This window comes from Palaemon carinicauda, unplaced genomic scaffold, assembly GCF_036898095.1.
Source record: "Palaemon carinicauda isolate YSFRI2023 unplaced genomic scaffold, ASM3689809v2 scaffold114, whole genome shotgun sequence".
Lineage (NCBI taxonomy): Eukaryota > Metazoa > Arthropoda > Malacostraca > Decapoda > Palaemonidae > Palaemon > Palaemon carinicauda.
In genome coordinates this window covers 297501-311315 of record NW_027168638.1, presented here as the reverse complement: position 1 = coordinate 311315, position 13815 = coordinate 297501, and the positions used below count along the sequence as shown (strand labels likewise).

Here is a 13815-nt window from a genome sequence, read left to right as displayed (position 1 = left end):
CTGTCACAGACACACAGACAAATCCTGTCCACAGACAAATCCTGGCTGCAGACACAGACAAATCCTGTCCACAGACACACAGACAAATCCTGTCTGCAGACAGACAAATCCTGTCCACAGACACACAGACAAATCCTGTCCACAGACACACAGACAAATCCTGTCTGCAGGCACACAGACAAATCCTGTCCACAGACACACAGACAAATCCTGTCCACAGACAAATCCTGGCTGCAGGCACACAGACAAATCCTGTCCACAGACACACAGACAAATTCTGTCTGCAGGCACACAGACAAATCCTGTCCACAGGCACACAGACAAATCCTGTCCACAGACACACAGACAAATCCTGTCCACAGACACACAGACAAATCCTGTCCACAGACAAATCCTGTCCACAGACAAATCCTGTCCGCAGGCACACAGACAAATCCTATCTGCAGGCACAGACAAATCCTGTCCACAGACACACAGACAAATCCTGTCCACAGACACACAGACAAATCCTGTCCACAGACAAATCCTGTCCACAGACACACAGACAAATCCTGTCCACAGACACACAGACAAATCCTGTCCACAGACAAATCCTGTCCGCAGGCACACAGACAAATCCTATCTGCAGGCACAGACAAATCCTGTCCACAGACACACAGACAAATCCTGTCCACAGACACACAGATAAATCCTGTCCACAGGCACACAGACAAATCCTGTCCACAGACACACAGACAAATCCTGTCCCCAGACACACAGACAAATCCTGTCCACAGACACACAGACAAATCCTGTCTGCAGACAGACAAATCCTGTCCACAGACACACAGACAAATCCTGTCCACAGACACACAGACAAATCCTGTCCACAGGCACACAGACAAATCCTGTCCACAGACACACAGACAAATCCTGTCCACAGACACACAGACAAATCCTGTCCCCAGACACACAGACAAATCCTGTCCACAGACACACAGACAAATCCTGTCTGCAGACAGACAAATCCTGTCTACAGACACACAGACAAATCCTGTCCACAGACACACAGACAAATCCTGTCCACAGACACACAGACAAATCCTGTCCACAGACACACAGACAAATCCTGTCCACAGACAAATCCTGTCCACAGACACACAGACAAATCCTGTCCACAGACACACAGACAAATCCTGTCCACAGACAAATCCTGTCCGCAGGCACACAGACAAATCCTATCTGCAGGCACAGACAAATCCTGTCCACAGACACACAGACAAATCCTGTCCACAGACACACAGATAAATCCTGTCCACAGGCACACAGACAAATCCTGTCCACAGACACACAGACAAATCCTGTCCCCAGACACACAGACAAATCCTGTCCACAGACACACAGACAAATCCTGTCTGCAGACAGACAAATCCTGTCCACAGACACACAGACAAATCCTGTCCACAGACACACAGACAAATCCTGTCCACAGGCACACAGACAAATCCTGTCCACAGACACACAGACAAATCCTGTCCACAGACACACAGACAAATCCTGTCTGCAGACAGACAAATCCTGTCCACAGACACACAGACAAATCCTGTCCACAGACACACAGACAAATCCTGTCCACAGACACACAAACAAATCCTGTCCACAGACACACAGACAAATCCTGTCCACAGGCACACAGACAAATCCTCTCCACAGACACACAGACAAATCCTGTCCACAGACACACAGACAAATCCTGTCCACAGACACACAGACAAATCCTGTCTGCAGGCACACAGACAAATCCTCTCCACAGACACACAGACAAATCCTGTCCACAGACACACAAACAAATCCTGTCCACAGACACACAGACAAATCCTGTCTGCAGGCACACAGACAAATCCTGTCCACAGACACACAAACAAATCCTGTCCACAGACACACAGACAAATCCTGTCCACAGACACACAGACAAATCCTGTCTGCAGGCACACAGACAAATCCTCTCCACAGACACACAGACAAATCCTATCCACAGACACGCAGACAAATCCTGTCTGCAGGCACACAGACAAATCCTGGCTGCAGGCACACAGACAAATCCTGTCCACAGACACAGACAAATCCTGTCCACAGACACACAGACAAATCCTGTCCACAGACACACAGACAAATAAACAAACAAATAAATCAAGTCGAAAATATAACCTCTTCGTCGTCAGAGGTAATAATCGTCAAGAGAAACTTAGCCATTGAATAGTATCCAATAAATCAATCAATCAGTTGGGCTCTCTCTCTCTCTCTCTCTCTCTCTCTCTCTCTCTCTCTCTCTCTCTCTCTCTCTCTCTCTCTCTCTCACCTGTCCCCAGAGAGAAGGTAGACTTAATCAAATCAAGGTTTGACATCTCCCTATCACCTCACAGGTGCGCAAACAAATCCTGATTCGATTTTGTTTCTTTGGCCGCGAGATACGCGATTGGATTTTGTAGTGATTCTCGGTTTTCTGTTTAAGAAGAGAACTTGACTCTTAAAGAGACTCGTTATCTACCTTTGCTCTTAGCCCATACATTTTTTCCAAAACATTGGGTAGTTCCATTGCCTCTGTACCACGATTTTCCACTGTCTTTAACTTGGAGTAGAGGTCTCTTGCTTGAGGATACACTCGGACACACTAATCTATCTTATCTCTCTTCCTCTTGTTTTTCTTTTAAGTTTTATAGTATATGTATGAAATATTGTTCGAATTGTGTTACTGTTTCTAAAATATTTTATTTTAATTGTTTATAACTTCTTTTGCAGTTTATTTATTTCTTTATTTCCTTTCCTAGCTGGAGAGGAAATAAATTTGTATTTTGCATTACAATACAAGCCATTGCCCTTTAACCGGCCTGTTAACTGACCCAGGAAATGTTAATGAATTTTTGTTCTAAAGAGAGCAAAGGTCAATCCTTAATCTCCTGTGTATAGGGATGCAATAGGAGTTAGGGTAGGCCATTACCATAAATAGTAAGTCGATGAAGAATCTATATCTTACTGGGTGGGGGAAACACTTCAAATACAATTCATAATTGTAAAGAAAATTCCTCCCATGAAACCATGCAAAAGAACCTGATAAACTCCAGAGAGTTAGACGGATCGATCGTCCCATGCTTCGAGGATTCCTTCCTCTACAGGTGCCACAAATTCCTCCCATGAAACCATGCAAAAGAACCTGATAAACTCCAGAGACTTAGACGGATAGATCGTCCCATGCTTCGAGGATTCCTTCCTCTACAGGTGCCACATCTGAAGATTCGGTTGTTCTCTCTTGAACTCTGCAACGGGAGATGGCAGTAGAAGTACGTACTGATATAATCGGCACTCGCTGCTTCTCTCTCTTCTGGAAGATTATGAATCCATTTGTTCCTTAGCTGAAGCTAGCAGCAAGACTGCTACACCCCAAGGGAGGGGAAGAAGAAAGGAAAAATTACCAGACATTCTTAGCTTTCACTCTGGACTTACATCGCAACTGCTAGAGATGCTGCTTGTCCTGTGAGGGAGTTGGGTTTGTTACAACACCCATTGAGCTGTTGGTGTATTACTGTAGGTAGTGGGCCTTTGTGAACTGGACCCCGAACAGATTCTTCCTGAATGTTAAGGTAGAACCGATACTTCTGATTTCGAAAGCCCACAATCCTTGATGGTCTGCTTCCTTACACATCATCTGGGGAGTAGAAGTGCCTGATGGTTTCACGAAGCCAGATCGATTGATTGATTGATTTGAAGTTCTCTGGCCAGAAGGGAATAGTATTTCATAGCTTAGAAACAGACTCTGGTGATCAGGTCTACAGTGCTGAGTTCTCATGTGGCATTGTCGCAACACCCACACAGGACAAAGTAGTAAGATGTCTCGAGTGCAAGCCTGGAATCCCAGATTGCTGGATACTGTTTGCTTGTAATGAACTGTGTAACAAATAAAAAAGAGACCTCCATGTAACCCTCAGAATGACCAATAACATATGAAATTCTGTACAACTTGATCACTCTCTTTGCCAAGGCCAAGAAAAGAAGAAATAGTAATTTAGTTAGATCACGGTCTGAAGCCTCCTGCAGGGGTACTTAAGAAGCTCTTTTAAGCAATCTAAGAACATCATGACATCCCATTCAGGAGGTCAAAGTTCCTTCAGAAGATAATACTTCTAGAAACTTCTCATAAGCACAGATAAGGGTTGTGTGATAGCACTTCACCGCAGTGACTGGGAGCTGCTTTTCCCAGTGAAGAAAGACGAGGAAGTCCATTGCTATTTGCAGAGAGGCTCCAACTGAAGAAATATCCCATCTATGAAACCAATCGTGGAGGATCTGCACTGGTATCCAGACATCTACCGTGCAGTGGCTTGTGAAAAGCCTTCCACTCAGAGAAGATGCTGGACAAACACCACTCATGAAGCAACTTGGACATCACAAAGCTGTAAAAACTGTCTCACCAACTTCCACAGGTCCTGTGAAACAGTCCCTCACTACTTGGTGACATAGGCCACTATGGATCGAAAAGCATTGGGAAGGAACAGGTAACATGAATAGGTTAGCTAGTTACCTGGTGACTTGAAGATAACTATCACCGGGAGAGTGAGTGTAAGCTCCTTTTAGCATGACTCTTGATCGTGGCCGATGATAACGCGCTTCTCGATCGCAGCCAACAATTGCATGCTTCCTGATCATGGATGGTGATCACATGCTTCCCAATTGTGGCCAGAGATCGCTTGCTTCCTGATTTCGGCTAGTGATAGCATGCTTCCTGATTGTGATTGTTAATTATATGGCTTCCCATCGTGGCATGCAGCCAAAACCCATGAGAAACGATGACCAAGATGAATAACTAAAAGGAGACTTGTCTAGCCAGAAGAGAATATGAACAGAACGCTCCCTTGAAGGTAGAAACACGACTGAAAAGCAAGAGGGAAACTTAAAGGTCATGAATGAAAAATTTCGTAGCTTGTACAAGCTACAAAAACTGTCGCAGATTCCATTTTCACCAGTATCATGTACTCGGATTGGAGGGATGGAGCAAGAACCAATGTTTTGAAACACAAGTCTGAAAAAAACATGAGACATTTACCAAAACATATTCTCGGGGAAGGGAACTTTGCTGGTCTGTAATCTCTCGCCTCGCAAACAAGGCAAGAATGGACTACGGTCGTTCTCCTAAGAAAATAGGTTCCAGGCACATACCGTCACTCCCATGTGTAAGCGAGGAGAAATGCATCAGTGATTGTTTGCTTAAAATATTGTGCACATGAAATTCTTGTGCATTGAAGTTTGTCCATGTGAAATTCTTGTGGATTGAAGTTCGTGAGCGTGGAAATTATCGTGTTTGTGCGGATGGTGGCTCTCACGTGCGTGGAAACGATCATGCTCGTGCCAGATCTTTTGCCCATGAATATGGAGAGGAGATTAGCTAAGTATACAGGGAGTGTCCCTGGCTGGAGAGGGCCAAGAGCATAACTCGCCATCCTTACCAGTAGTGCGTGTGACAAGTCACTTGTGAGACTTGGCATTTGAGGTAAAGGCCAGAGCCCTTGAACCTTGTACCTTGATGCTTCCCCACGTGGATGGTTTTAACACAACATTAATCCTCCCACGAAGCCATGCAAAGGAACCAAACAAACTCTGGAGAGTTAGGCTGATCGATCGTCCCATCCTTCGATGATTCCTTTCTCGGTAGGTGCCACATCCAAGGATTTGTTTGTTGTCTCTTGAGCTCTGCGACGGGGGATGGCAGTAGAATGTATATAGATATCATAGGCACTCACTGCTTCTCTCTCTCCTGCAAGATGATTAATCCATTCGCTCCTTAGATGACGATATCTTTTGTTTCTCAGAGGATGAAAGACAGTGTGACAGCACTTTAAATGGTACAGTTTAAGGGAATATTATTCCCACTGACTGGACTTCCTGAACTTCACGATAATATTTTCTACTAAAACTTCGAAGTCATAGCGAAGATGAAAAGAGAAGGGAGACTTGAAGTTCACTTTCTCCAGAGTAGTGATGATACATTCTTAGTGCCTTCTCAGATCGGCAGACACTGACGCCAAAAACGACAGTGCTCCTCCTCTTTATACTTGGCGCCGGACTGCCGACGGAGCACCAGCAATGTCCGAGGAAAACCTTCCTTTGTCTCACGTTGTCAGCCACACACACACACAACGGACATTCTGCCAGACAGACACAAGTATATTGGGTAGTGGAAAGTAGCAGAGAAACAGTACCACAATTACAGTTATCAGGAAACACTTCAAATCCAATGGTAATAGAAGTGCCTGATGGTTTCACGAAGCCAGATCGATTGATTGATTGATTTGAAGTTCTCTGGCCAGAAGGAAATAGTATTTCATAGCTTAGAAACAGACTCTGGTGATCAGGTCTACAGTGCTGAGTTCTCATGTGGCATTGTCGCAACACCCACGCAGGACAAAGTAGCAAGATGTCTCGAGTGCAAGCCTGGAATCCCAGATTGCTGGATTCTGTTTGCTTGTAATGAACTGTGTAACAAATAAAAAAAGAGACCTCCATGTAACCCTCAGAATGACCAATAACATATGAAATTCTGTACAACTTGATCACTCTCTTTGCCAAGGCCAAGGAAAGAAGAAATAGTAATTTAGTTGGATCACGGTCTGAAGCCTCCTTCAGGGGTACTTAAGAAGCTCTTTTAAGCAATCTAAGAACATCATGACATCCCCTTCAGGAGGTCAAAGTTCCTTCAGAAGATAATACTTCTAGAAACTTCTCATAAGCACAGATAAGGGTCGTGTGATAGTACTTCACCGCAGTGACTGGGAGCTGCTTTTCCCAGTGAAGAAAGATGAGGAAGTCAATTGCTATTTGCAGAGAGGCTCCAACTGAAGAAGTATCCCATCTATGAAACCAATCGTGGAGGATCTGCACTGGTATCCAGACATCTACCGTGCAGTGGCTTGTGAAAAGCCTTCCACTCAGAGAAGATGCTGGATAAACACCACTCATGAAGCAACTCGGACATCACAAAGCTGTAAAAACTGTCTCACCAACTTCCACAGGTCCTGTGAAACAGTCCCTCACTACTTGGTGACATAGGCCACTATGGATCGAGAAGCATTGGGAAGGAACAGGTAACATGAATAGGTTAGCTAGTTACCTGGTGACTTGAAGATAACTATCACCGGGAGAGTGAGTGTAAGCTCCTTTTAGCATGACTCTTGATCGTGGCCGACGATAACGCGCTTCTCGATCGCAGCCAACAATTGCATGCTTCCTGATCATGGGTGGTGATCACATGCTTCCCAATTGTGGCCAGAGATCGCTTGCTTCCTGATTTCGGCTAGCGATAGCATGCTTCCTGATTGTGATTGTTAATTATATGGCTTCCCATCGTGGCATGCAGCCAAAACCCATGAGAAACGATGACCAAGATGAATAACTAAAAGGAGACTTGTCTAGCCAGAAGAGAACATGAACAGAACGCTCCCTTGAAGGTAGAAACACGACTGAAAAGCAAGAGGGAAACTTAAAGGTCATGAATGAAAAATTTCGTAGTTTGTACAAGCTACAAAAACTGTCGCAGATTCCATTTTCACCAGTATCATGTACTCGGATTGGAGGGATGGAGCAAGAACCAATGTTTTGAAACACAAGTCTGAAAAAAACATGAGGCATTTACCAAAACATATTCTCGGGGAAGGGAACTTTGCTGGTCTGTAATCTCTCGCCTCGCAAACAAGGCAAGAATGGACTACGGTCGTTCTCCTAAGAAAATAGGTTCCAGGCACATACCGTCACTCCCATGTGTAAGCGAGGAGAAATGCATCAGTGATTGTTTGCTTAAAATATTGTGCACATGAAATTCTTGAAGTTTGTCCATGTGAAATTCTTGTGGATTGAAGTTCGTGAGCGTGGAAATTATCGTGTTCGTGCGGATGGTGGCTCTCACATGCGTGGAAACGATCATGCTCGTGCCAGATCTTTTGCCCATGAATATGGAGAGGAGATTAGCTAAGTATACAGGAAGTGTCCCTGGCTGGAGAGGGCCAAGAGCATAACTCACCATCCTGACCAGTAGTGCGTGTGACAAGTCACTTGCGAGACTTGGCATTTGAGGTAAAGGCCAGAGCCCTTGAACCTTGTACCTTGATGCTTCCCCACGTGGATGGTTTTAATACAACATTAATCCTCCCACGAAGCCATGCAAAGGAACCAAACAAACTCCGAAGAGTTAGGCTGATCGATCGTCCCATCCTTCGATGATTCCTTTCTCGGTAGGTGCCACATCCAAGGATTTGTTTGTTGTCTCTTGAGCTCTGGGATGGGGGATGGCAGTAGAATGTATATAGATATCATAGGCACTCACTGCTTCTCTCTCTCCTGCAAGATGATTAATCCATTCGTTCCTTAGATGACGATATCTTTTGTTTCTCAGATGATGAAAGACAGTGTGACAGCACTTTAAACGGTACAGTTTAAGCGAATATTATTCCCACTGACTGGACTTCCTGAACTTCACGATAATATTTTCTACTAAAACTTCGAAGAAGTCATAGCGAAGATGAAAAGAGAAGGGAGACTTGAAGTTCACTTTCTCCAGAGTAGTGATGATACATTCTTAGTGCATTCTCGGATCGGCAGACACTGACGCCAAAAACGACAGTGCTCCTCCTCTTTATACTTGGCCCCGGACTGCCGACGGAGCACCAGCAATGTCCGAGGAAAACCTTCCTTTGTCTCACGTTGTCAGCCACACACACACAACGGACATTCTGCCAGACAGACACAAGTATATTGGGTAGTGAAAAGTAGCAGAGAAACAGTACCACAATTACAGTTATCAGGAAACACTTCAAATCCAATGGTAATATCCCTGAAACAAGACTTCAAAACCAAATATTCATCCTGAAAGAAAAAGCAAAAAATTAAAAACGATCAGATGAGGACGCAAAGAAGTACGTCTATACTTTCCAGTGATCCAAGTCAAACTAAAATTTGCTCTAAGAGTCTACCTGCCAGGCTGGCAGGACTTACCCGCCACCTGGCGACCAACTATGTTTACCCTGTTAAAATTTGACAACCGTTTCGGCTTCGGCGACATCATACTCCTATTAAAGTTCGTTGGTCTGTATCACATGTAGGAACAAATATGGCTTCAATAAAACAATTACCATAATCGAATTCATAACTTCTAGAACTTTATAGCACGCAGACGAAAATGGTTACGAAGCCGTCGTCGCGTGAATAACTTGTATAAAGAAAATAAACGCTCATCAAATTTTGGCAAAAAATAAACTTCAATAAAGTCCAAAAAAAGAGTAGAGCAAAGATTCAAACTATTGTAAGGAACCGTATTGATTAACTGTCTCAAGTTAAGGAAAAATATGACCACGTGTGTAGAGATATAAATTTAAGGTTTAAACCGATTGGGCTATAAAGTTCAAAGATAAATTTGAGAAATGACTGATATAAGTTTAGAACTAATTACAATGAAATTAACTCAGATAAAACACAGATTAACCATTGAATAAATATCACCACAACTACTGAACCAAATGGAGATTATTTTTACGTGCGTAAAAATAACATATGCCTGTAATATAAATTGCATCAGATATTACTATGGCTGCAAGATTTTAGTTGCCTTATTCTATGTTTGGGTTCCCCCAGGTCCCTCAGTGTGAGGCACCTCGTATATCCACCAGAGAGTTGCTAATGCATCTTCTGGTGTAGTTTGCATCTTCCAGTCTTAGATGGTCTGGGAAATAAAGTTTGATAAATAAATTGAACAGCGTTAAAAGTCTCAAATTCAATTGTGTCGACACTAACAAGACTCGCCTCAAAGATGTCTGGCGTATTGTCACTCTTTGAACAGCCATTTATGGTGATTCCTTCAGTACGGAGTTTCTGTGAGTTCACAGACAGCTAAGTCCATCCATCTGTCATGAGAAAGTTCCAGTATTCAAGTTGTCGTGTGTCTAAAAACAGTTAGATTCCAGCCATCCGTCATCTGAAAGTTCCATAACTCAAGTTATTGTGTGTCCACAAATAGCTGAAGTCCAGCCATCCGGCATCTGAAAGTTTCAATATTCAAGTTGTTTTGTGTCCGCAAACAGCTAAAGTCAAGCCATCCGTTACCCGAAAGTTTCAATATTCAAGTTGTTTTGTGTCCGCAAACAGCTAAAGTCAAGCCATCCGTTACCCGAAAGTTTCAATATTCAAGTTGTTTTGTGTCCGCAAACAGCTAAAGTCAAGCCATCCGTTACCCGAAAGTTTCAATATTCAAGTTGTTTTGTGTCTGCAAACAGCTAAAGTCAAGCCATCCGTTACCCGAAAGTTTCAATATTCAAGTTGTTTTGTGTCCGCAAACAGCTAAAGTCAAGCCATCCGTTACCCGAAAGTTTCAATATTCAAGTTATTGTGTGTCCACAAGCAGCTAAAGTCCAGTCATCCGTTACCCAAAAGTTCCAATATTCAAGTTATTGTGTGTCCACAAACAGCTAAAGTCAAGCCATCCGTTACCCAAAAGTCCTTATGTTCAAGCTTCTGTTGAGTTTACCTTCTCGAGTGGATATATGTAAAATACCAACCACAAAAGATCCAGAATATCCCACAGCAAAAGCAATTTATGAACCCTTAAAAACACTAGTGAGGCAGAAAAGATATTCTCTTTTTCTATGTCAATTTCCCTGACTCATTTCAGTGGCATATGGCAAAAGAAACCTCTATCATATGACAAAGATTTTAAAGGTGGTGCAAACTGCCCCTGAGATAATTAAGATCAATCTCATTCTGTGTAGACACTTTTTAATGATTATTCTTTATGAAAATACAGTCAAAATTATATAATAAGGGATTTACTACATTATTACTAACGTTACTGAAGGAGGAATACTTAATCATTTTGGACTTTATACAACAGACACCATGATATTTAAATGTTAAAGGTATCGAGTTTCAAAACAGCCATAACCTTCCAGTCCCAGGGTATGATCGATTTGCCGCTGTGCGAATGTTAGCCGAATGCCTTGCCACTGTTCTAGCCAGGAGAGCTTGCGATGATCATGCTTCAAGGCAAGCAGTTTTGTGTTCACTTCCAATCTTATTATGTCTGTACAGAATAAATTTGTTAAATAAGAAAATAATACAGGTTATGCACTATTCTAAATTTTAGTTTGGCCTGCACTGACGGAAAAACTTGGTCGATAGCGTGACCTGATCTGTATTTAGGATGCACCTTGTACCAAACCTGTCCTGTACTACTATGACTACAGCCATAGAAACTCTATATTTAAATTTTATAAGAAGCTTAACTAACATACACAATACTTTAATGATAGGAATCCCAACACCACCGAACTCCGGCATAAGTTATAAGAAAACGAAGAATGTATGAGGCGGGGGATCCCCTTAACTTATATACTTTTCTAACTTAACAAAAACACCACTTGGATTATTCGTACACGACTAAATCACTGATTATACAATGACCATCACGCAGACTTTACTGTCTGAATATAATTACTTTCTTTTCCTTATTAATCTTTATCTCCTTTGTTCAAGTAACCTTTCTGCAGCATTGTACAGTTCATTTACCCAGATAGCCAGCAGGTTATTCCTACCACAAGGAATCATTCTCCTGAGCACCGATCCAACTCTACCGCTGACTTCCTTGTAAGTATTAGCGTTTTTTCCATTGCCAAGCCAAATTTTGAGGGCATCTTTATCAACATACTCTTCATTTGCAATGAAATCCTCCACAAGCACTATGTCTGTCTGGCTAGGAGGAACATATTTTCCGTATATAGATTTCATATGGGTAACAAAAACTTTTTTTATTTGCTGGATTTTCCCTGCCACACTGTAATCCTGATAAGAGTCCGCATACCGTATGTCGACAGCCAATTCTAAGCGAAGCAGATGCATAACTTTGGGACAGTCCAACTCTCTTATAGCTCGAAGAACACTGGAATTTTTGCTCAACGTCTTATTTTCTAGGTCACTCAGCTTTAGGTTTCCTTCCAGAACATTCCTAACAAATTCTTCGACAACATCCCGGGAAATGTTGTGAATTCTAACGCTGATGACGTGTCTTTTACATAGATCGCAGACCCAGTCAGATAGTGGGTTGTTCCCGCGATGAGGAATGAGTCTCCTGAGCATAGATTCAACTTTGTTTCTGGCTTGCTCAAAGACTTGAATACTATTACGCCGTTTACACCAGATGGCAAGGGCATCATCATCAATGAAAAATCCCCCTCTGATGAAATCCTCTACTAGCGCAACGATATTCCTTTCCATACCATTTAGGCTTGAAAAATAAGAGGGCTTGTATAAAGATCTCATGTATCCAAAACAAACTCCTTTCACTATATCTAACTTTTCACCGAAAGCTTTAGCGTTGCTATCCATATATGACCTCTGTAAGTGAACGACCATTACGTCAGAAATCTGATACATAACATCGCAAGGAACCGGCTCTCTAATAGCTCGAAGGACACTGGAATCTTCCAGTAATACATTATTTTCCAGGTGTCTCAGGTTTGTTCCAAAAGCATACGCAACAAATTCTTCCACGACGTCCCTGTAAATCTTCAGAACCCCGTTGTTGATGACATGTTCTCCTCGTTTAGAAGGATCTTTTTCCGCTGCGGGCTTGTCAGGTTTTTCCAACCAGTGCCGTACTTCAACAATACTTTCCCAACTTCTCTCACTATACTCTCTGAGCTCAGTAAGTGTTGAATCTCCTATGACGCATAAATTGGTTATAGCGCTTTCTATCTCACATGAATTCGTTTGTTCCTGAGATGAAGAAAGTTCTTGTTCCTGAGATGGAAAAAGTTCTTGTAACTCAGATGAAGAAAGTTCTTGTTCCTGAGATGAAGAAAGTTCTTGTTCTTGAGATGAAAAAAGTTCTTGTTTCTCAGATGAAGAAAGTTCTTGTAACTCAGATGAAGAAAGTTCTTGTTCCTGAGATGAAGAAAGTTCTTGTTCTTGAGATGAAAAAAGTTCTTGTTTCTCAGATGAAGAAAGTTCTTGTTCCTGAGATGAAAAAATCTCTTGTTCCTTAGATGAAGAAAGTTCTTGTTCCTGAGATGAAAAAATCTCTTGTTCCTTAGATGAAGAAAGTTCTTGTTCCTTATATGAAAAAGTCTCTTGTTCCTCAGATGAAGAATTCTCTTGTTCCCTATATGAAAAATTCTCTTGTTCTTTGGATGAAAAATTCTCTTGTTCCTCAGATGAAAAATTCTCTAGTTCCTTAGATGAAGAATTCTCTTGTTCCTCAGATGAAAAATTCTTTGGCTCCTTAGATGAAGAATTCTCTGGCTCCTTAGATGAAGAATTCTCTTGTTCCTCAGATGAAGAATTCTGTTTTTCCTCAGATGAAAAATTCTCTGGTTCCTTAGATGAAGAATTTTTTTGTTTCTCCGATGATGAGTCCTTTTGTTTCTTAGAAGATGAATCCTTTTGTGCCTGAGATGATGAATCCTCTTGTTCCTTAGATGATGAATCTTTTTGTTTCTTATAAGATGAATCTCTTTGTTCTTGACACAAGTCCTTTCCGTACCTAGGATTGGGGTCGCTCGTTGGACTAGACTCGGTCGTTACCTTAACTGGAGTACAAGCAGCGACATTTCCGGCCTCTGTTTTCGCCCGACACTTCTGCGAACGGCTTTTTCGTTGCTTCGGCATCTTCTTAGGAATCTATGACAACGATTTAGCGTCGAACGTCACGACAAAAACATCGCCTACGAGCAATGCTCGCGTTCCCTTGGAGAGTGCAACGTTACTTCAATAATTCATTGATTGTTCCAATACCTGGGATGAAAACTA

At 42.4% G+C, this 13815-nt stretch overlaps 1 protein-coding gene across 1 annotated transcript in view; it reads right to left on the bottom strand.

The window, feature by feature from the left end:
• Positions 1-10771: 10771 nt before the first annotated feature.
• Positions 10772-13815, bottom strand: part of LOC137635334 (uncharacterized) — a 3073-nt gene continuing 29 nt past the window's right edge. Inside the window, exon 1 of the mRNA XM_068367805.1 lies at positions 10772-13815. This exon is cut by the window's right edge and continues 29 nt beyond it. Within this exon, the coding sequence (XP_068223906.1) occupies positions 11527-13674 (2148 nt within the window). The 5' untranslated portion in view covers positions 13675-13815 and the 3' untranslated portion in view covers positions 10772-11526.